A 23,128-nucleotide genomic window follows, 5' to 3' on the forward strand; every position below is an offset into this window, starting at 1 on the left:
GCCTTTTGGCTGCCCTCGTCCTATTTTTTGCTTGAAGCATCAGAGCTGGGGCCCACTCGGGCCCTCTGCAGCTGCCCAGGGCCCCAGGAGGGGGACAAACCTGGGACAAGCAGGGGCCCAACCACCCCCAGGGTGCCAGGGTCGCGAGCCCCTCTCTGGACCTCACCACCTTTCACTGGGACCATTATGGCAGCCTCCTCCTGAGTCCATCTTCCTGCCACTGGCCTCACCCCTTCAGTGCATCCTCCACACCAGCTGCCACAGGGAGCTTAGGAACACATAAATTTGACCACACTGTCAAATTCCGTTGCTCAGAGCTCTTTGATGCAAAAATAAATAAATAAAAATGCCTTTGATGGCGCCCCAACTCCTGCAGAATAAAGCTCCAGATCTGAATCTGGCCTTTGAAGCCCTTCACAGTCCAGTCTCACTGCCCAGTCCTGCCCCACTCCCCTTTATGCCCCTGGTGGCCCAGCTGCAGCTGGTGGGGCTGCTCGGGCCCATCTTCACCCCCCTACCCTGCCTTGGAGTTCTAGGTCATGCTGTCCATTTCCTGTCCCCTCTTGCCACCTCCACGCCAGACCCATCCGCTCTCACCCGGGTGATAGCAGCAGCTCGCCCCACTGCCTCCCCTGCCGCTTCCAAGTCATTCGCGTGGTCACCATGAAACTTCAGCTCACTCACGTTTCTGCTCTCGCAGGCTCCCTTTGCACTTGTGATACAACCCTGGGTCCCTTCCAAGTCCTTCAAGGCTCTGAATGATCTGCCTGTCCACCCTCACCTTGGAAAGCTCTCCCCTTGTTGACCACTAGGATGGCACCTTAAACATCCCAAGCTGTTTTCTGCCTCATGGCTCTTGTATTTGCTATTCCTTCTGCTTGGAATACTGTTCCAAGGGCTCCCTGCTTCACTGGCTTCTTGGCACTCTCTGGTCTCACCTTCAGTGTTGCCTCTTCAGAGAGGCCCTCCCTCACCCACCAGAGCGAGGTACACCCCCATTACCCTCCAGGCCATACTGCTTGTTTCATGCTCACCATTGCCATAATCTTTAATTACCTTAAAAATGTGTTTGCTTGTTTTATTTTATTTATTTTTATTTTTATTTTTTGCTTCTCCAGGGGAGTGTCAGCTCTATGAGGGTAGGAACCTTGTTGCCATACCCCTCTTCCTGGCAGTCTGGGTGTCACACTTGTTTGTTTAGAGACAGGGTCTTGTTCCTGTTACCCAGGCTGGAGTGCAGTGGCATGATCTCGGCTCACTGCAGTCTTGAACTCCTGGGATCAAGCAATACTTTTGCCTCTCAGCCTCCTGAGTAGCTGAGAGTGTAGATGTGTACCATCATGCCCAGCCAATTTTTTAATTTTTTGTAGAGACAGGGTCTTCCTACATCAGCCTAGGCATGTCTTGAACTCCTTGGCTCAAGTGATCCTCCTGCCTCAAGCCTTCCAAGTTACCAGGATTATCATAGGTGTGAGCCATCATGCCTGGTTAATTTTAAAAATAGTTTTTGTGGAGATGTCACAGGGAGCTTATGAACACATAAATCTGAACACACTGTCAAATTCTCTTGCTCAGAGCTCTTTGATGCAAAAAATAAATAAAAATGCCTTTGATGGCGCCCCAACTCCTGCAAGATAAAGCTCCAGATCTGAATCTAGCCTTTGAAGCCCTTCACAGTCCAGTCCCAACTGCTCAGTCCTGCCACACTCCCCTTTATGCCCCGGTGGCCCAGCTGGTCTCAAACTCCTGGCCTCAAGTGATTCTCCCACCTTGGCCTCCAAAAGTGCAGGGATTACGGGCATGAGCCACAGCACCCAGCCTTCAAACTAGCTTTTCTCCTTCAGACTCCTCTATGTTGATGTCTTTCTTGAATATCTTTCCTTTCCTAGACAATGTGTGTCTTTTGTTCCAATCCTGGATATGTGGGTCAGAAGCTGTCAGATGCATGTTGAATTGAATTCATGTGTCCCTCCCAGCTGTAGAAGCATTATTCATGGAGTCTTTCAATGTCTTTACCCAAAGAAGAAATTTCAGGCATTGGGCTACATTGGTGGCAGATACATTTTGGGCTGGGATCTAAACTCCTGGAGTCTCAGACTCCTGAAAGAAGGAACTTTAAAGGTCATCCAGTTCAGAGACCTCAGCCCTGGTCAACCTCTGCCTGAGTCTTCCTTGGTGCTGGCAGGCTCACTTTCCTGCAAGACAGCCTCTCCCTCTGCTGACGGGCTCAGAGGGTGAAAAGTCCCCCTTTGTGTGTATCCACATCCTGCTTCCTGTCACTGCCCATGGGTCTACTTTTGAGGCTACACAAGTCACATCAGCTCCCTCTGCTCTGGGACAGCTCTTCAAGATTTTTTGATTTTTTGTTTTTTGAGATGGAGTCTTGCTCTGTCGCCCAGGCTGGAATGCAGTGGCACAATTTCAGCTCACTGCCACTTCCAGCTCCCAGGTTCAAGTGATCCTCCTGCCTCAGCCTCCCCAAGTAGGTGGGATTACAGGCGCTTGCCACCATGCCCAGCTAATTTTTTTTTTTTTTTTTTTTTTTTTTTTTTTTTTTTGAGACGGAGTCTTGTTCTGTTGCCAGACTGGAGTGCAATGGTGTGATCTCGGCTCACTGCAACCTCCGCCTCCCGGGTTCAAGTGATTCTTCTGCCTCAGCCTCCCAAGTAGCTGGGATTACAGGCACCTGCCACCACGCCCAGCTAATTTTTTTGTATTTTTAGTAGAGACGTAGTTTCACCATGTTGGTCAGGCTGGTCTCAAACCCCTGACCTCAGGTAATCCACCCACCTTGGCTTCCCAAAGTGTTGGGATGACAGGCATGAGCCACTATGCCCGGCCTTATTTTTTTTTATTTTTTAAATTTTTTTAGTAGAAACAGGGTTTCATCATGTTGGCCAGGCTGGTCTCAAACTCATGACCTCAAATGATCCGCTTGCCTCAGCCTCCCAAAGTGCTGGGATTACAAGCTCTTCAGGTATTGAAAGTCAGTACCTTAAGCCCTTGCGGGTTATAGTATTTGTTGCAAATCACTCAGAGCATTGGGTTTCCTCTTTGCGTTGTCATGTTTGTGTGTGAGCTTATCTCAGCAGGAAGATGTACCCTGGGTAGTGGAAGGAAACCTACAGGGAAGATCTAGACCCATTTTGGGGCTTGGTTTCTCAGCCCCAGGTTCATACACTGAGTAGGTAATTCTAGGATTCAGACCCACATGATAGGTGTAAGTTAGACTTACTAGAGGTTCTGATTCTCCAGGCTAATTCTGTTGGTCCCTGGGCAAGAAGTCCTGCCTTCTGAGTATCCTTGAACAATGAAAAGAATTTTTCCCACTTTCTGGGCTTTCTATAAATTGCCCCAGCCCAGCTCTCCAGCCTCTGACGCCATATAGAGATTAAAATCCTATAATCTATCAGGTTTGGTTCATTCACTTACTTACTAGGTATTTATTGACTTTCTATGATATGCAGGCACTTGGCAAGGTGCTGGGGACACAGACCAAGCTCCTGTCCTTGTGCAGGTCTTTTCTAGTGGCAGGAGGTAGGCAAGGTACAACCTAAGCTCTACACAGAGAATTGAAACAGTGAGGTTCTTACAGAGACAGTGTGGAGAGAAAGAAGAAAGGAATACATAATGTACGATTCCATTCAAACAAATTTTGAAAATAGACAACACTAATCTGTGAAGTTAGAAGTCATATTATATTGTGGATCAAGCAAGAGTGGGTATTAAAAAATAAAAATAAAAAAAGTCAGTATTGCATTACCCTTAGTGAGGGGTGGTCCAAGGGGGATAATTTTTCATAATTTCTGTTTTTGAACAGGGTACTGTTTTGTTGTTGCTTTTGAGACTGGGTCTGTTGCCCAGCTGGAGTGTAATGGTGTGATCTTGGTGCACTGTAACCTCTACCTCCTGGGTTCAGGCGATCCTCCCACCTCAGTCACCTGAGTAGCTGAGACTACAGGTGCACACCACCATGCCTGGCTAATTTTTGTTTGTTTGTTTGTTGTAGAGATGGGGTTTTGATGTGTTGCCCAGGCTGGTCTTGAACTCCTGAGCTTAAGTGATCTGTCTGCTTGGGCCTCCCAAAGAGCTGGAATTACAGATGTGCGGTACTGGACCTGGCCCAGGGTATGTTTACTTTGAGAAAATTCATCAAACTTTATAAGATCGTTCACTGCAGCCTTGACTGTAATGGCGAAAGACTGAAAACAATCGAAATGTCTACCCAGAGGCGACCCGCATCATTTCCTAATGGGGACATGCTGTAGGACTAATTCCTAATAGGGTCTGGGCAGTTGTAATTTTGATAAATATTGCCAAGTTTGGCACTGTAATTTTTCTTTTTTTTTTTTTTTTTGAGATGGAGTCTCGCACTGTCACCCAGGCTGGAGTGCAGTGGCGTGATTGTCACTCACTGCAAGCTCCGCCTCTCGAGTTCACACCATTCTCCTGCCTCAGCTTCCCAAGTAGCTGGGACTACAGGTGCCCGCCACCTTGCCCGCCTAATTTTTTTTGTATTTTTACTAGAAATGGGGTTTCACTGTGTTAGCCAGGATGGTCTCGATCTTCTGACCTCGTGATCCACCCGCGTTGGCCTCCCAAAGTGCTGGGATTACAGATGTGAGCCACACGCCCAACGGGCACTGTAAGTTTTAAGTGTGTTCCTGTAATATGCACCCAGTAAAGTGCATACATCTTAGATGTACAGCTTGATTTGTTTTGGAAAGTGCACACACCTGTGTCCCATGGTTCTGCTCGGCGTATAGAGCATTTCCTGTCTCCCAGAGGCTCCCTGGTGCCTCCAGCCATTACCCTCCCTCAGAGGACCACTGTGCCATTTCTGTCACCATAGGCAAGTTTTGCCTGTTTTGAATGTATATGGTTGAAAATGTAGCTTGGAAATTATTTCTTTATATTTCATCTGGCACACCTGTGCATTTAGAATGGGAGCGGATCGGTCAGAGGACTTCCCGTGTGAGCCTGGTCTGGCCTCTGGCTGGAACCCTGGCTCTGGAACTCCATTGTTCCATGTGTCTGGCATCTAAGGTTCTCAGATCCTTTCATTCTCGATTGTAAAACCCTGTGGCGTCACGGAGCCCTGAATGGGGTGATGGACAGGAGAGCCTGGAGGTGCCCTGAAACATTCCAAAGACTGTATCAGGCGGATGGACTGCCAGCGCCCTGAACCCCTAGAGAGTGAGCCACGGGAAGGTGGCTTCCTGTGAACCTTGAATGCGGGAATCTGAAGGGGCTCCTAACTAGGTTACATTTCCTTGATTCTTCCACTTCAGCCAAACAATTCCTTGATTCTGTAAGTTCCAGGGCTGGTTTTCTTCGTGTATGGTTTCCCCAGGGGGTCCCCAGAAAGAGGATGGGGAGGGAGGAAGGGGGAAAGAGGGTATTGATGCGCTCCCAATTCCAAATGCACAGGTGTGCCAGATAAAATATAGAGAAATAAATGCAAAGCTACATTTTCAACCATATACATTCAAAACAGGCAAAACTCGCCTATGGTGATAGAAATGGCAGAGTGGGCCTCTGAGGTAGGGTAATGAGTGGAGGCACCAGAGAGCCTCTGGGAGGCAGGCAATGCCCTATACCCTGAGTAGAGCTGAGGTGACACAGGTGTTTGTGCTTTGCAGATGCTGGCGAGGGATGTCCCCCTCCCCTTCCCTCTCTCCCTTCCCTTCTCCCTCTCTTTCCTTCTCTTTTTGATCTGGTCTCCTTCTCTCTCCTTCTCTTTTTAATCTGTTCTTGGCCATTGCTCATCTGTGAGACTTGGCCAATGCTTTCCTTTCTCTGGGCCTCAGTTTCCCTGGATGTATCAAAAGGGTTGACTAGATGGTCCAACCTCAGTGGGCATTCTGTGGTTTCCTTTCTGAGTGTCCTTGCTCTCTGTATCTGGAGGTGGGAGTATTTTTCTGGGCGTGTCAGACTCTCTGTGACTCGGTTTCTCCCCATGAGCTCCTCAGTCTCCCGAACCTCTTACTGCCTTGTCCCTGTCCCAGTCAGTCTCTGCACCCAGCCTCCCTGTCTCTCAGTGGAGTGTCTCTCTCCGCCTTTGTGATCCCCTGACAATGGGAGGTAAAAATAGCCCAGGGGCCGCGCTGGTAGAGATAAAAGGGAATTTGCCTTTTGTGTCCTGTGGCCAGGCTGGGGGGGCTGTGACACGTGGAGATTGCTGACATAGCTCTCCTCCTCTGACCTTGACAGTGGCAATAAAAGGGGTAGCAGAGCTTCCTGCCCTCACCGTGGTGCTGAGGTGGGTGATCAGGACTGGGGTTGGAGCCGAAGGGAGGGCAGGAGGGTAGGTGGGTGGGTGGGTGAGGGTGTCCATGGGTGGCTGTGAGTCTTCTGAATCTGGAGTGGAGGAAGCCCTGGTGTTTGAGGGTGTGCATGTACGCTGGGCACTCACCCAAAAAGGCTGGATTGGGAGCCAGAGGGAGTCTCCTAGTATCTGGTCTTGTGGGTTCAGCTCCCTCGTCACTGCCATCTTCCAGTGCCTGCTGCCTTGGGCTGCCTTGAACCTGCAAGGTTTCAGCTCCTCCTCCTTCACCCCAGTGCCACTGCCATGATGGATGTGACTGAACTTGGGGAGTCTGCTCGCTACCTCCGCCAGGGCTACCAGGAGATGACGAAGGTGCATGCTATCCCATGGGATGGTAAGTGGAGGCAGAGGGGCAGGGGACACAGCCACAGAGATGCCCTTATGGACTCAGACCAGGAATTGGGAGGGGTGGCACCAGCTCAGGGCTGAAGGCGCATTGGGGCCTGACAGCTGGAGCCCTGGACCTTTCTCGCAGAGTCTGGGGCCTGGAAATTAAAACCCCATGGACACTGTATATATCACTGTGTGTCTGTGAGCAAGCCTTGGTTTGTTCCCCTGTGAAATGGGATAATAGCACCTACCTTCCGGAGCTGCAGTTTATGAAGACTCGGGCTGGAGCCCGAGCCTCTGAGATGAGACTGATCGGCATGTGTGCAGGCTGCCTCCACATGTCCACAAAACTTGTGCTGGGGTTATTTTTAGTGCTTTCTGCAGAGCCAAAGCCACCCTTGATTAGGGACAGGAATAAAGGCTGTACTATTTATGACCTGGTTTGCTCATAGGACAATACTAACAATAGGCAGTGTGTACCGAGTGCTTATTGTGTGTCAGGTCCAGAGCAGATGACTTTCCATGCATCATCTCAACAACCTAGGGAGATGGGGACCAGCGCCAGGGCACCAGGCTCAGAGGGACCTTGTGCTTGATTCAACACTCTGCCGTTGCCATCTTGAAAGTTTTAATAGTTTTCAACAAGGGGACCCACGTCGTCATCTTGTACTGGGGTCTGTAGGTTATGTAGATGGTCCCAGATGGTCCTGACCTACGCACTTGGCAGAGCAGGGAACACAAACTCTGGTTTGCAGCCTGCTTCTAACCACCATGAAATCTGGGGTCCTCAAAGTTCTGGGGACAGCTGGCCAGACAGGAGAGCACAGGTTACAGAGTTAGGAGGCCTGGATTTGAGTCTTCAGTGAAATAGGGAAGGCAGGACGCCTCCCCAAGAGTTATATGCCTGATATTGAGAGACCTAAGGAGATCCCCATAACATTTTCCATATGGGGGAACTGGCCCAGAGAAAATCAGGGATTTTCCTGAAGTCAGAGGGCAAACATGGTGGAAGCAGGGATTGGAACCCAAGCATTGTTACCCAGACTCATCCTCTAATAAGAGGATCTCTAGGGACCCTCCCAGCTCCGCCCTTCCTGAGCCTGGGTTTGGAGGGTTCTTCACTGGAACTCCTGTGTCCTGGCAGAAGGGCTTTGGGGAGGGTCACAGGTCTATGGATACCATGGCTTGGGAACTCTAGCTAGAACCCTGGAGGTGCCTCAGCCCCTCTCCGAGTCCAGTGCTCTCTCTGCAACCCAGGGAAGAAGCGAGTCTGGGTGCCTGATGAACAGGACGCCTACGTGGAGGCCGAGGTCAAGTCGGAGGCTACTGGGGGCAGAGTCACCGTGGAGACCAAAGACCAGAAGGTTCCGTTCCCCCTTCCCTGAGATTAGCCTCTCTGTCCCTAGGCCTCCTGGCCAGCAGGATCTGCACTCTGGGTATGTGGGTGGGGGTGACAGGTGAGGTCGGTCCGTGCCTTCCGGTCCCCTTACCTCTGACACGGTCTGCCTGGTAGGTGCTGACTGTGCGTGAGGCCGAGCTGCAGCCCATGAACCCGCCCCGCTTCGACTTACTGGAGGACATGGCCATGATGACGCACCTGAACGAGGCCTCTGTGCTGCACAACCTGCGCCAGCGCTATGCCCGCTGGATGATCTATGTGAGCCCCAGGCCCAGGCCATGGGCGGGGCGGGGGTTGTGTGTGGGGCGGGGCTGGAGGTGAGGCCCTAGGGGTGGGCCCATAGCGGTGGGGCGGGGCTGTGAGCGATGGGGCGGGTCCATAGCGGTGGGGCGGGGCTGTGAATGATAGCGCGGGTCCTTAGCGGTGGGGTAGGACTGTGAGCGATGGGGCGGGTCCATAGCGGTGGGGCGGGGCTGAATGATAGCGCGGGTCCATAGCAGTGGGGTAGGGCTGTGAGCGATGAGGCGGGGCTGTGCGCATTGGGGGCGGGGCTGGAGGTTGCGCCTTGGAACCTTAGGGGAGCAGCTGTTCCCCTGCTGCTCTGGCGGACTGGCGCTGGGCGTGTCTAGAACTCAGCTGCTGACTGTGGAGGCCGTGCGCATGGGCTAGGGCAGGGCTGTGAGCACGAGTCAGGGGCGAGGCCAGGACAGCCACAGAGGGTGTGGTGTGGCAAGTCAAGTGGCTCCTTGAGGAATATCGCAGGGGTCACGGTCTTCTGAAGACTGGGGCCTGGGGATGGGAACTTAGGTTATCCCTCCCAAAACCCTACCAGTAGGCCAGACGTGGTGGCCAATGCCTGTAATCCGAGCACTTTGGGAGGTTGAGGCAGGCGGATCACCTGAGGTCAGGAGTTCGACACCAACCAGGCCAACATGGTGAAACCCCATCTCTACTAAAAATACAAAAATTAGCCAGGCGTGGTGGTGTGCGCTTGTAGTCCTAGCTACCCTGGGAGGCTGAGGCAGGAGAACTGCTTGAACCCGGGAGGTGGAGGTTGCAGTGAGCCGAGATCATGCCATTGCACTCCAGCCTGAACAAACACACTACCTATACTCTCTCCTCAGACCTACTCCGGCCTCTTCTGTGTCACCATCAACCCCTACAAATGGCTCCCAGTCTACACGGCCTCCGTGGTGGCCGCTTACAAAGGAAAGCGCCGCTCGGAGGCACCGCCCCATATATATGCGGTGGCAGACAACGCCTACAATGACATGCTGCGCAGTAAGGGCCGCCTGGACTCCCCCCAACCCCAGACCCTGACCTGGGTCCCCGGAGGCCTCTGTAAAGGACCTCCTTCCCCCACTGGCACTGCCCCCCTTTTGACGCTGCTGGACATGGTCGCCCAGCCGTTCTGTCCCTCCGCATGGGAGCTGACCTCCACTAGGGACAGGCCCACCTGCTCCTTCCCATTCCTGGCTCTGGGTGGTGGGGTCTGCCCCAGGGCTATGGATACCCAAGGTGTTTGACCTGTGGCTGGCCCGGCACCTTGGCCGACTTCTCTATCCCCTTCCCTTTCCTCCAGACCGCGACAACCAGTCCATGCTGATCACGTGAGTGTGGGGCTCTGGGGGTGGGGTGGGAAATGCTGGCCATCTGGCAGAAAGAGGGCGGTACCACAGTCATTTCCCAGGGTTGAATCCAAAGTGCTTAGGGCAGGGCTTTTACCACCTGGAGCTAGTGTCCCAGCTGAAGCTAAATTAGGCCTGAGCACATTGCCTGCCGCCATTCTGAACAGATGTGTTCTTGATGGTGGATAGGGAGGGTACACCCACAAATGGAGTGACCACCAGCCCCATACCTCCTCTCCCTGGGGCCTGGAATCTCCCACCTCGATCTTCTGGGGTTCTAATTCTGGCTGAGGGGCAGCAGGAAAATTCCTCTGCCCGTCTTCCTTTTCACCATCTACTTATGTTTGAATCTTACCTCTGATCCTTCTGTTGCCTCTGTGGGAAAACGGTAGAATTCTTCTTACATGCCAGGTTCTTGACCAGTCAGGCCAGTATGGACAATGTTTAGTGGGAATGTGCATGCACGCATGCAGTTAAGAGCAAGGGCCTTGGCTGGGCACAGTGGCTCAAGCCTGTAATTTCTGCACTTTGGGAGGCTGAGGTGGGTGGATCACTTGAGGTCAGGAGTTTGAGAACAGCCTAGCCAACATGGTGAAACCCCATCTCTGCTAAAAATACAAAAAATTAGCCGGGCATGGTGGCAGGCGCCTGTAATCCCAGCTACTCAGGAGGCTGAGGCAGGAGAATTGCTTGAACCCAGGAGGTGGAGGTTGCAGTGAGCCAAGATCGTGCCACTGCACTCCGGCCTGGGATCCATCTCAAAAACAAAAGAAGAAAAAAAAAAAGCAAGTGCCTTTAACCCAGACGGGCTTGGCTGAGTGCAGTAGCTCACACCTGTAATCCTAGCACTTGGGGAGGCTAAGGCGGGAGGATTGCCTGAGGCCAGGGGTTTGAGACCAGCTGGGCAACATAGCGAGACCCCATCTTTAAAAAAAAAATTAAAAAGTTAAATAAAAAACCCTACCTATCACAGAGAGTTACGACTCAGTGAGTTGATATATGTGCCTGGCACACAGTAGGGATAGCCACAGAACTCCTGATGCCCAGTTCCTTGTTCCTAAAATGGGGGTGATAATGGAGCCTGCCTTCCAGGGTTTTCTGAGCCGAAACTGAGCCGATGCAGTAAAGTGCCTGGCACTGAGTTAGTGCTTAGTGGACGGTGGCATAATCGTGTATTGTCATCTCACAGGGATGGTCTACACTGGCTTGCTTTGTACACCTCTGAGGGTTGATCCATCCTTGGGGGTTTCAGGTTGGGGGGAAGGAGATGTGGGGGCCTCTGCTTGAGGGATGAGGCATTGGGGGTGGGGGAGAATTAGGCAAGATGGGCATTGGTGACTTATGTTTGTGTCGTCCAAGCGGAGAGTCGGGGGCCGGTAAGACGGTTAACACCAAGCGGGTCATTCAGTACTTTGCCATCGTCGCTGCCCTGGGAGACGGGCCGGGCAAGAAGGCCGTAAGACTTGCCCACTCGGGCGTGATCCCTGTTGCTTCTCGCTCTTTTTCTTCTTTCTTCCTCTCCTTGTTTTTTTTTTTTTTTTTTCCTTTTTAAAAACTTTGCTCTCCAGAACCCTGAGCCCTGCCTGAGCCTCCCACCCTGGTGGGGGACTCTGGCCTGAGCAAGGCTTGACCAGAAAGGCTGTGGCCACCTGACACGCCTGCCTTTGCATTTCCATTGATAACACAGAGGGGTGGGATCACATTGCCGTTTCTAAATTTGTGTAATTTTTATCTTCCATTGTGACCTTCATATATTGAAAGAGTTTACTAGATGGGCTGCTTTTACTAAGTGTTGTTGTCTTGGTTTCCCTGACAGTTACCTACCACTGACATGTTAGACACAGAGGTTGGCTGGCATGGAGGGCACTGGGCGTTCCCAACAGCCGGGGTTGGCAGGGCAATTTTGTGCCTTGTGATTTCTGTACAGGTTTTGGAAATTTCTGAAACAATAGGGCCCAGTTTTTTGGTTTTTGTTTTTAAGGCCTAACATTTCATCCCTAGCCTTGGGGCCAGTTGTTCAGAGCTCTGTGGCTACCCCCAGATAGGCGGCCTTTTCTTTCCAGAAGCCTGAGGCCTCCCTCCCTGTCCAGTCCCTGCTCCTGGTCCTGTTGAGCCTTGCTTTATTCTGGGTGTTTTTCTTTTTTCTTTTTTTCCCCTATTTTCTTTCTTTCTTGTTTTCTTTCTTTTCTTTCTATCTTTTTTTTTTTTTTTTTTTTTTTTTTTTTTTTTTTTTTTTTTTGCGTTTTCCTTTTTACCCGTTTGATTGTCTTGATTTTTGATTTTCATTTCAGTTTTGTTTTGTTTTGTTTTTGCTGTTGACTTTTTGGTCCTTTTTCCTCCTTCCCTTTCCTGCCCTGTCTTCCAAACCCTGAAAAAGGTCTCTGGGGATGTAACAGAAAGTTGGGTTGGTTGAGTGACAGGAAGAGATGTCAGGGAGAGGTCAGAGCTGGCAGGGACACAGCTGGAAGGGCAGAGGAGCACCTGGGCAGAAAGGAGCTGGGACAGTGGAGCCTAGGGGAGAGGGTCAGGCAAGGGAGGGGTGGGAGAGGCTGCCCGCAGGAGCCATGACTGCAGGACCTTAAAAGGTTGATCAACTCCCCTTACCTTGGCCCCAAATTTGGCCAAACGGGCCAGAGAGAGCCCTGCACAAAAGCACTGGATGGCAGTGTATTGGGCGGGGGTCCCACCTCCCCTGCCCAATGTCTCTGTTAACTCTTGGGCTTCCTGGAGGTGAATGAATGACCACAAAGTCCCTGGTAGCGTATCTGTTCCCTCCAGAATCCATTCCTTCCCTTCTCTCCCTTTCTTCCTTGGCTCCCAGCATCCGGGGTAGGGAAAAGAAGGAAAGGAAAAGGAAGGGAAGGTGAGGATGAGGTTAGGATGGGGAGAGGGAGGATCTGCTCAATTCAGTTAGTCCCTCTGGGTGACACACAGGACAGCTGTAGTGTCTGGGAGGCAGGATGCTGGGTACCTGCCCTGCCGCTCCTGACTTGGTGTGTGGCCTTGAGCAGATCCACTCCCTGCTCCAAGCTTAGTTTCCTCATTTGCAAATTAGGGCTAATAATTGGCAGCTGGCAGGGCCATTGTGAGCATTGGTAGGTATACAGACAGACATACAATGAAGACACACCCAATTGCATTACAAAGGAGAGGTGTGTAAGGTCATAGCGGGAGTTTAGGGCAGGAAGGTTCAGACCAGGAAGAGGTCTATTCCAGCTTTGGAGCAGCCAGGAGGCCTTCCTACAGGAGGGGGCACGTGGACTGGGCTCTGGAGGACCCTATATTTTAATCGGGAGGCCCCTGGGGCTTGGAGCAGGGCCACTGCATGGAGACTGGAAAATGAAGGGAGGCCAGAGGCCAGGCTGGGGCAGAGGAGGCTGCAGGTGGAGACTCTGGCTGGGGCCGTGCCACTCCCACTTTCCAGCATTTTGCCTCCTAACAGCTGGAGGAGGGTCAGGCCGAGGGGCGGAGGGTGGGGGCCACGCATTCGGGTGACTAACGTCCACCCCCCTGTCCTGCTGCCCGCTGCCTTCCGCTGACACCCCGCCCCATCCCGCCCTGCCCCGCCCCGGAAGCCTCGCCCTCTAATGTTGTCTGTCTTCTTCCGCCAGCAATTTCTGGCAACAAAGACTGGGGTGAGTATGGGGCCAAAGTGGACGGGGCAGGCCTGGGGGTGCCCCCTTCCTCTGCACAACAGAGGGGCCACGGGGGACTCTGGCCTCCCAGTGGGTAGGCATCAGAGCTGATGGACCCTCACCCCCACCGCCCCAGGGCACCCTTGAGGATCAAATCATCGAGGCCAACCCTGCCATGGAGGCCTTTGGCAACGCCAAGACCCTGAGGAATGATAACTCCTCCCGCTTTGTGAGTGGCTGAGGTGGGAGGGGCGGCGGGGATGCGGCAGGCCACCAGCAGCAGGTTGGGTACAGGTGGGGACAGCGCTGGCTGTGCCCCTTGGCTGAGGGCTCCCCTCTGCCCACAGGGCAAGTTCATCCGCATTCACTTTGGTCCCTCTGGGAAGCTGGCATCTGCGGATATTGACAGCTGTGAGTCAGCCCACTGTGGGTGGTGCAGGGGAAGGAGGCCCCGGGCAGGGCCTGAGCCCAGCCACAGCAACTCAGCCTCCGTCATCACGACTTCTGGGCTCCCGCCTGCTCTAGGCACTTCTCTCTACTCCCTGGCTGCTACCCAGCTCAGGCCACCTCACCTATCACCAGAACATCACCCCAGCCTCTGCCTGGTCTCCATCCTCTTCTCCTCTACACGGCCATAGTTTTGCTGGTCATATCCTGTTTCTGCTTGAAAGCTTTCTCTAGATCCTGTCACCTGAGGATGGAGACTCAAATCCTCATTTGGCCAGTCAGGCTTCTGTGACTGCACCCCTAGCCCATCCCCAGTCTTCTCTCTGGTCACCAAGAGGGCAGACCTGGCCCACGCCCCTCCTGCCCCAGCTGCACAGCTACACTCAGAGTGCCCCATCCTTCCAGGCGCCCCGCTGGGAAGTGCCCCAGTATCACCCAGCTGCACGGACCCCAGGCACCTAGGCCACACTCAAGGGGGCCAGGGACACAGAGGGGCCCCCACATTAGCCACTCCCCACGTTGGGCTGCATGGCTAGGTCCTGACAGGTAAGCACAGACAGGCAGTGACAGGGATAGGGATAGGCTGTAATTCACATCCTGACCCCTAAACAGACACACACAGACACACACGGAGGCTCGGCCACACATGCACACACGCTGACACACCAACAGATAGAAACCTGCACACGCAGACACCACACTCACCCCACACACACGAGGACACACACTGACCCATCTGGCCAGAGACGCACACAGGTACAGACAATACGGCTCATGTGATGACGCAGGCACAGGAGAGACGCCCTCCCTGCACACTGGCGGGTGCAGACGCAGCCCCCTACACACTCCCTGCCACCCTCTCTCCCTCCGCGTCACCCGCTTGGGACGTCCGTCCACTCAGGGGAGGTGTGGGAGATGGCAGGCCGGCGCCCCTTCTCCCCAGATCTCCTGGAGAAGTCGCGGGTGATCTTCCAGTTGCCCGGTGAGCGCAGCTACCACGTCTACTACCAGATCCTCTCAGGGAAGAAGCCAGAGCTGCAGGGTGAGGGGCAGCACGACGAAGGGGGTGGGAGTGAGAACCCGGAGGGCTGCCTGGCGCTTCCCGGCCCCCATCAGGTCAGGCCCTGGCGGTCGTTCCCTCCCTGTCCTGGGGTCTGTGGCCTCTCTTCTTTCTTGGGACTTCTGGTTACTTTCCTGCTAGGGCACAGTCGTCTTAGCTCCAGCAACCTGCCAGCGTGTTATTGCTTCCTCCAGAAACCTAAGCCCTAAACCCCACCTGCTGTCCTGAGACTGGAGAGGTCCTGCCCAGTACCCAAGGCAGACTGATGACTGTCTAGGCCCAGCTCTCCTCTCTGGCAAGCTCCTTGAGGGCAGAGTCTGGTCCTCCCTGTGCCCCAGCATCTAGCATGGGATCTGGGCCAGAGTGGGCCATGAGCAACAGCCAAAAGATAAGTGATACGTGGGGACTGTGGTTCATTCCTCAGAGAACCAGAAACAAAGAGAAGCCAGGGTCAAAGTGAAGGCCAGGTCAGGGCCCCTCACTCTCAGTGCCCTCAGCCTTGGCGGAGGTGATGATGAGAAACTTAGGCCCCAGACTGGGAGATGAGGTCCTCTGGGAGGGCCCTAGACTCCTGCTGAGCTTGCGCCCCAGGATCCCCTATGCTGTAGGTGTTGCGGGGAGAAGAGCCAGTAAGCACCGCCTGACCTGCCTTTCTCTGCCCCACGTGCCCAGACATGCTGCTTCTGTCTATGAATCCCTATGACTACCACTTCTGCAGCCAGGGCGTCATCACGGTGGACAACATGAATGATGGGGAGGAACTCATCGCCACTGATGTACGGGCTCTGGTGGGAGGGGAGCTGTGTGGGTGCCTGTGGTGGGATTGGAGAGCACTGCCGGTGCCCCCAGCTGCATGAATGGTCCAGGGGCAGTGCCTGGCTGGACCCTGGAAGAGCCCAGACCTCTCTGAACTCTCTTCCCTCACCCCAGCATGCTATGGACATCCTGGGCTTCAGTGTGGATGAGAAGTGTGCCTGCTATAAGATCGTGGGTGCCCTCCTGCACTTTGGCAACATGAAGTTCAAGCAGAAGCAGCGGGAGGAGCAGGCGGAGGCCGATGGCACTGAGAGTGAGGGGCCCTGACCTGGCCTTCACCTTGACCCAGACCTCAAGCATCCTGTCCATGATGGTTAACCCCAACTCTTGTCCACAACCTTTAACCTCAGCCTTACCTGGCCCTGCCTCAGCTCCAAACCCTTACCCGCCTGAGGCTTTGTTTGCTAGCCCTGAACTTGACGCCTCTTAACTTCCCTCTCCTAGCCCCAGCCTGAGGCAGTAGAGCCCCTGAGTGCCCATGGTGGTGTCCTCCTCCCTTACCCTACTCGTGTGCCCTGCCAGGTGCTGACAAGGCTGCCTACCTGATGGGGGTCAGCAGTGGGGACCTCCTCAAAGGCCTTTTGCACCCCCGGGTGCGTGTAGGGAATGAGTATGTAACCAAGGGCCAGAGTGTGGAGCAGGTAAGCTGCCTGCAGGCTAAGCCCATGGGGGACAGCCGGGCAGGGTCCCCTCCTTGCCAGGTCCCAGCCCAGCCTCCCTCCACCTCCAGGTGGTGTTTGCTGTAGGGGCTCTGGCCAAGGCCACCTATGACCGGCTGTTCAGGTGGCTGGTGTCTCGGATCAACCAGACCCTGGACACAAAGCTGCCCCGGCAGTTCTTCATCGGGGTTCTGGACATCGCTGGGTTTGAGATCTTTGAGGTGAGGGCAGACCCTCACCTTGGGCTCTGTTCTCTCCAAGGTAGAGGACATGGGCCGGTGTGGGGGCAGAAGCCCTGGCCTTCTGCCTGGAAGTTGGGGGTGAACTCATGCCCCTCCTTGGGCCTCCCTTTCCCTATGTGCTGAGCCAGGCCCCTCCCTCTTGTAGTTCAACAGCTTCGAACAGCTGTGCATCAACTTCACCAATGAGAAACTGCAGCAGTTCTTCAACCAGCACATGTTTGTGCTGGAGCAGGAGGAGTACAAGCGGGAGGGCATTGACTGGGTCTTCATCGACTTCGGCCTCGACCTGCAGCCTTGCATCGACCTCATCGAGAAGGTGGGGGCCGGGGCAAGGTCACTTCGAGGAAGGGAGGGTGTGTGTGGTGAGCAAGCAGGGATGGATGACCATGGCTTGCATGGAAGCCTGTGCAAGTGTGCATGGAAGCACGTGATTGTGCTGCAGTAAGCATACATATGTGAGTGTAGTAGTGACAGCGTGTTTATGTGCTTGTGTGTGAAAGGGCATGTGTGTGAAAGGGTGTGTTGGAGTTGAGCATGTGAGCAATGCGAATGCATGCATCCCAGTACTGTGGACAACAGCTCCTCCTGGGTGCTCAGAATTCTGCAGCTCACAAGGCCCTGTTTGCAGCCACAATTTCACTGGATCCCTAGAACAGCCCTGGGTGCAGGGCAGGGTATGTTTCCTTGTTTTTGTGATTGTGGAACCTTATGTATATTTACCCATTGTACAAAGAATGGAAGAAATAAAATTTGAAAAACTGGCAGGGGAAAAAACGTTTCTCCCCATTCCTACCACAGTCAGTCACACGACACTTAGGTTCATTTCCTCAAAATCCTTTATCCTTTTTTTCTTTTTTTTTTTTTTTTTTGAGATGGAGTCTCACTCTGTTGCCTAGGCTGGAGTACAGTGGCACCATCTCAGCTCACTGCAACCTCCACCTCTAGGGTTTAAGCAATTCTCCTGCCTCAACCTCCCAAGTAGCTGGGATTACAGGCATGTGCCACCACACCTAGCTAATTTTTGTATTTTTAATAGAGACAGGGTTTCGCCATTTTGGCCAGGCTGGTCTTGAACTCCTGACCTCAAGTGATCCACCTGCCTCGGCCTCCCAAAGTGCTTGGATTACAGGCATGAGCCACTGCGCCCGGCCTATCCATTTTCTTTTTCTTTTTTTTTTTTTTTTGAGACGGAGTCTCGTTCTGTCACCCAGGCTGGAGTGCTGTGGCCGGATCTCAGCTCACTGCAAGCTCCGCCTCCCGGCTTCACGCTATTCTCCTGCCTCAGCCTCCCGGGTAGCTGGGACTACAGACGCCGCCACCTCGCCCGGCTAGTTTTTTGTAGTTTTTAGTAGAGACGGGGTTTCACCGTGTTCGCCAGGATGGTCTCGATCTCCTGACCTGGTGATCCGCCCGTCTCGGCCTCCCAAAGTGCTGGGATTACAGGCTTGAGCCACCGTGCCCGGCCCATTTTCTTTTATAGACACAGATTTCATTTCATATCATACCTTTTCTCTGAAAATGTATTTTGAATGTTGCTGATGGCAAGAGTAGTTCATGCAGTGGATGAGTTTCATGTGATGCATTTCTGCAGTCCCCTATGGCTGGGCATTTAGGTGACTGACAGCTTTTTAAATATTGTATCAGCACTGAAGACATGCATCTTCCCACTCTGCAGGTTAGAAGACTGAGGCTTAGTGATGTCGGAGGGCCCCACAGCTAGTGAGTGAGGAAGCCAAAATGTGACCTTAATGGCTTTTTTGGACTTACCCTGTGTTTGTGTGTGAGAGCCATGGCTGTGGCGGGGGTGAGAGTGGGTACAGCGATGCCAGCTTGGGTTTGCCGTTGTTAGAAGTGAAGATGACAACTTGGTGCTGCAGATTTTGCAGGAGGGGTTGGAGCCAAGCCACAAACTTTTCTCTTAGGAGATGGGTTCTTGGAGTGGGTCTGGTGTCTGACTGGGCAGATGGCTGAGGCTGGGGATCTGGGAAGGCTCCCAGAAGGGAGGTGGCCTGGGGAACAGGGGTTTAGCCCTTCCAGGATGGACTGGCTTGATGGTGGCTTTTCAAGCTCGTTCTCTGTTCCCAGCCACTGGGCATCCTGTCCATCCTGGAGGAGGAATGCATGTTCCCCAAGGCCTCAGACGCCAGCTTCCGGGCCAAGCTCTACGACAACCACGCGGGGAAGTCACCCAATTTCCAGCAGCCTCGGCCTGACAAGAAGCGCAAGTACCAGGCCCACTTCGAGGTGGTCCACTACGCGGGCGTGGTAGGTGCTTGCTGGAGCCCCAGCCCTCAGCCAGGCTCCTCCCTCCCTGCTCCAAGTCCCCCACCTGGGCTCAGCACCTGTCTGGTCTCTGCAGGTGCCTTACAGCATCGTGGGCTGGCTGGAGAAAAACAAGGATCCCCTGAATGAGACAGTGGTCCCCATCTTCCAGAAGTCACAGAATAGGCTCCTGGCGACTCTCTATGAGAACTATGCAGGCTCCTGCTCCAGTGAGTACTGAGGGACAAGATCTCTGCTCTGACAGGGGTCCACAGAGTGACATTCCCTGGAGTGACCAGGCCCCTTATCTCTATTAGCCGAGCCCCCCAAGTCTGGGGTGAAAGAGAAGCGTAAGAAGGCAGCATCGTTCCAGACGGTGTCCCAGCTGCACAAGGTGAGGCCCCATCTGGGCCCCAGGTAGACCCTCACTCTTGGCAGCCTACAGCCCTGCCCTTCACCCCCTGCCCTGTCCCCCGTGTCTTGGGCGGGCGGCTGTTAAGACTTGCAGTGATGTTTAACTCCTCTCCACGTGAACATCACAGCAAGTCTGTGCTGCTTCCCGTCCCTACGCTGCCTGGGCAGGGTGTGCAGGGGAAGGGGTGGGAGCCCTGGACTCTGGGAGGGTCGGGGATTTGGCAGGGGAGTGAAGACTTCGGGGGTGGTGATGGGAGATGGCGAAGGGTCTCCTATCACCAGAAGGAGGGTGAGAGAGCAAGAGTGCAGGGCACTTAGGGACCTGCTCCCGTCTCGGCCCTGACTGCTGCGGCATCCAATTCTGGTTCTCTGCCCTCTTTGTGCCTTTCCCTCACTCTTGCCTGCCACCAGGAGAACCTCAACAAGCTGATGACCAACCTGCGGGCCACACAGCCCCACTTCGTCCGCTGCATTGTTCCTAACGAGAACAAAACCCCAGGTAGTCATCCCGGGCTCGCCTGGCTGGGGCTGGGGGGGCGTCGTGGGAAGGTGACAGGGCAGAGGCCAGGAGGCTCGGTACATCTTCCCCCTCGCCTCGCAGGGTCTCCACTGCTGCTTTTTCTCTGGGGCCTGCGGGTGTGCCTGTTGACCTCTGACCTTTTCCCCTCTCATCTCCAGGGGTCATGGATGCCTTCTTGGTGCTACACCAGCTGCGCTGCAATGGGGTCCTGGAGGGGATCCGGATCTGCCGCCAAGGGTTTCCCAACAGGCTGCTCTACACCGACTTCCGGCAGCGGTGGGCGACCCCTTCCCCCGCCCGCTGCTCCAGGTGGAGGCCTGAGGGGCTGGGCAGGACACACACGTCAGAGCCCAACAGACAGATGGTCCCCTGTCTGGAGGGGGAAGCAGGGACTGTGAGGGGCCTGGCCAGGCAGCCCAGCAAGAGACGGGGGTGGCTCAGACCTGGCCGGGGACTTGGGGAGAAGTGAACAGGCTTGGGGCAAATACTGGAGGTGGAGCCAGCAGGCCTCACTGATGAGCTGGACACAGACTTCTGGATGCAGAAAAGACGAGTGATTTCTAGGTTTGGCAGTGAGCAACCTGGGAGCTACCAGTGGTAGACTGACTGAGATACAAAAACGGTTTTTTGATTTGGGGGAGAGGTGAGGGGATACTGGTTTGAGCCCTGTTTTGCGTATGTCAGGTTTGATATGCCTCCAGCAGACACCCTAGAAATGTCATGGGGGAGACTCGAATTATCAGTCTGGAGCTCAGGGCAGCGGGCAGAAAGGATGCAGATGTGGGAGTTGAATGAGAATCGTGTGGACGAGGCTTCATGTGACGCATAGTGAGCGCCGGGGCAGTGCTGCTGGCTCTTCCCCGTTCTCTCGATGGGCAACAAGCATCCATCGTTCCTTCTCCCTCCAGAAGTCATGGTGTCATCCACACTGTCCTTTGTAAACAGAGGTTCATACAGATACCGTACACGCACACACACGCATGGTGCTGTAAGCTTGTTTTTTCATGTAACAGTCTGGCCTGGAGATCGTTCCTTATCCACAGACATATTCCTGTGGTCATCGTCCGTTTTTCATGGCTGCGAAACATCTCACAGTCTGGTGGACTGTATGCTTTGTTTAATGAGTCCCCCTCGTGAGGGGCCTTTTGTGTTTCTGGTTTTGCCTTCACAGCGTGGCTGGAGCCCACCTGACCCACACGGCCCTGTGCACATGTGCACGTGTATCCGCCTAGAAGTGGGTGGGCTGGGAGCCCTGGCTCCTTAGCATTAGAATTCTCTCCCAAATGTTTCTTCGGTGATAGGGCACAGCATGTCACCTTCTACTAATATTTTTTGCCTTTAAAAAAGTTTTAAAAAATAGTGCATGCCTTCTGTAAAAAGCCTCTTCAAAAACTCACTGAACGCATTTAAAATCCCAAGGTTGTGTTTTGTTTTTTTTTTTTTTTTTTTTTTTTGAGACAGAGTCTCACTCTGTCGCCCAGGCTGGAGTGCAGTGGCGTGATCTTGGCTCACTGCAACCTCTGCCCTCCCAGGTTCAAGCAATTCTGCAATTCTTCTGCCTCAGCCTCCTAAGTAGCTGGGATTACAGGCGCCTGCCACTATGCCCCAATAATTTTTGTGTTTTTAGTAGAAACGGGGTTTCGCCATGTTGCCCACGCTGGTCTTGAACTCCTGGGCTCAAGCAATCCACCCGCCTCGGCCTCCCAAAGTGTTGAGATTACAGGCATGAGCCACCGCACCTGGCCAGCCCCCCAAGGATTTTAAGTGGAGTATCCCTAGTGTCCCCGTGTGGTGACACATCCCCGACCCCCTTGTTCGGCGTGTGCCCTGCTGGAACTTCTGCACCAGCCTTGGAGAGGCCCAGGAACGAGTCCCTTGCTACCCACACCAGCCTCCTCGGTCCCTGACTTCTCCATTCTCAGTGGCCTGTGCCCCACACCCAGCTCTCTCCTTACCAGCTCTACCCTGCTTTCCCAGGTACCGTATCCTGAACCCCAGTGCCATCCCGGACGACACCTTCATGGACAGCAGGAAGGCCACAGAGAAGCTGCTGGGCTCACTGGACTTGGACCACGCCCAGTACCAGTTTGGCCACACCAAGGTCGGGGCACTGTGGGATCAAGGCTGGCCCTGGCTGTGGCGGTCACACTGGGTAGGGTTCATGCAGATGGTTGGGGGTTAACCTGGCTGTCCCCTTGTCTGCCCCCAGGTGTTCTTCAAGGCTGGGCTTCTAGGCGTCCTGGAAGAGCTCCGTGACCAGCGCCTGGCCAAGGTGCTAACGCTGCTGCAGGCACGGAGCCGTGGCCGCCTCATGCGCCTTGAGTACCAGCGCCTGCTGGGAGGAAGGTGGGTGTGGGAAGGAGGCTGGGTACAGGATGTGGCCCTGCCCCTCACCTCCCAGACCCACTGGCTCTCCCAGCCCTGACATGCTGTCCTGTAGTCAGATCAGCCCCTGTGGCTGCTTGGAGCCAGGTTCTGTTCTGTGTCCCCCAGCCTCCATTTCCCCACTTCAAAAACTGGGGTAGGGCACTTGCTTCTTCATTCCAGGCCATCAGTGTGTGGCTCCGAGGGGCAGTGATGGCACCCAGTGTTTTCCAAGACTCTTGAGAGCCGGGCCGAGGGCAAGATACTTTCTCTGCATTATCCTGGTTAAAGCGCTGATGGTCCTGAGACACAGGCGCTGTGATGGTCTCCACTCAGCAGAGGGGTGCCTGTGTCAGACAGCCAGTGCCAGCTGGCATGTCAGCCCAGGCCACTGACCCCAGAGCCCCATGGCTTAACAGCCGTGGTGTCTTCTGGCACTTGCAGAGGCTACCAGGACATGGGGGCTCATGAGCCTCTTCACTGGAGGCAGGCCTGTGGACCTCCCCTGAGCCTCACCTGTAAAGCAGAGATATTAGGAGCTACTCCCTGAGGCTGCTAGGAAGGCAAAACAAGTGAACTGTGTGCCTAGTGTCACTATCTGTGACGGGCAGCACTGAGCCAGCCTCACAGCTCGGCTGCCCCTCCCCAGGGATGCGCTGTTCACCATCCAGTGGAACATCCGTGCCTTCAATGCCGTCAAGAACTGGTCATGGATGAAGCTCTTTTTCAAGATGAAGCCGCTGCTGCGCTCGGCGCAGGCTGAGGAGGAGCTGGCGGCCCTGCGGGCAGAGCTGCGGGGGTTGCGAGGGGCGCTGGCTGCAGCTGAGGCCAAGCGCCAGGAACTGGAGGAGACGCACGTCAGCGTCACCCAGGAGAAGAATGACCTGGCCCTGCAGCTGCAGGCCGTGAGTCGGGGTTCCCCTTGTGACTGGGTGACCCTGGCCCTGAGTACCCCTGGCTGCTCTGAGGAATACTTCATCCAGACCCATGGGACTCAGGCCTTACGTCTCCCTGTTCCAGAGGT

General features: G+C 54.3%; 1 protein-coding gene across 4 annotated transcripts in view; it reads left to right on the forward strand.

Moving 5' to 3' along the window:
- Positions 1–23,128, forward strand: part of MYH7B (myosin heavy chain 7B) — a 44,213-nt gene that overhangs the window by 13,114 nt on the left and 7,971 nt on the right. Inside the window, exons 2-25 of one of the 4 annotated variants that reach the window (XM_030915195.1) lie at positions 6,214–6,262; positions 6,562–6,662; positions 7,916–8,022; positions 8,172–8,315; positions 9,182–9,338; positions 9,640–9,667; positions 11,045–11,141; positions 13,297–13,320; positions 13,457–13,549; positions 13,668–13,731; positions 14,711–14,809; positions 15,500–15,603; positions 15,758–15,896; positions 16,166–16,284; positions 16,374–16,523; positions 16,690–16,860; positions 18,630–18,809; positions 18,904–19,036; positions 19,124–19,200; positions 19,632–19,719; positions 19,899–20,016; positions 21,718–21,841; positions 21,950–22,086; positions 22,754–23,009. In XM_030915195.1, the coding sequence (XP_030771055.1) occupies positions 6,214–6,262; positions 6,562–6,662; positions 7,916–8,022; positions 8,172–8,315; positions 9,182–9,338; positions 9,640–9,667; positions 11,045–11,141; positions 13,297–13,320; positions 13,457–13,549; positions 13,668–13,731; positions 14,711–14,809; positions 15,500–15,603; positions 15,758–15,896; positions 16,166–16,284; positions 16,374–16,523; positions 16,690–16,860; positions 18,630–18,809; positions 18,904–19,036; positions 19,124–19,200; positions 19,632–19,719; positions 19,899–20,016; positions 21,718–21,841; positions 21,950–22,086; positions 22,754–23,009 (2,759 nt within the window). Of the gene's footprint in view, positions 1–6,213; positions 6,263–6,500; positions 6,663–7,915; positions 8,023–8,171; positions 8,316–9,181; positions 9,339–9,639; positions 9,668–11,044; positions 11,142–13,296; positions 13,321–13,456; positions 13,550–13,667; positions 13,732–14,710; positions 14,810–15,499; positions 15,604–15,757; positions 15,897–16,165; positions 16,285–16,373; positions 16,524–16,689; positions 16,861–18,629; positions 18,810–18,903; positions 19,037–19,123; positions 19,201–19,631; positions 19,720–19,898; positions 20,017–21,717; positions 21,842–21,949; positions 22,087–22,753; positions 23,010–23,128 lie in introns of those variants that run through there. The other 3 variants (XM_030915197.1, XM_030915198.1, XM_030915199.1) reach the window with 3 other exon arrangements.

The sequence above is a fragment of the Rhinopithecus roxellana genome, chromosome 13 (genome assembly GCF_007565055.1).
Source record: "Rhinopithecus roxellana isolate Shanxi Qingling chromosome 13, ASM756505v1, whole genome shotgun sequence".
NCBI classification, from domain to species: Eukaryota; Metazoa; Chordata; class Mammalia; order Primates; family Cercopithecidae; genus Rhinopithecus; species Rhinopithecus roxellana.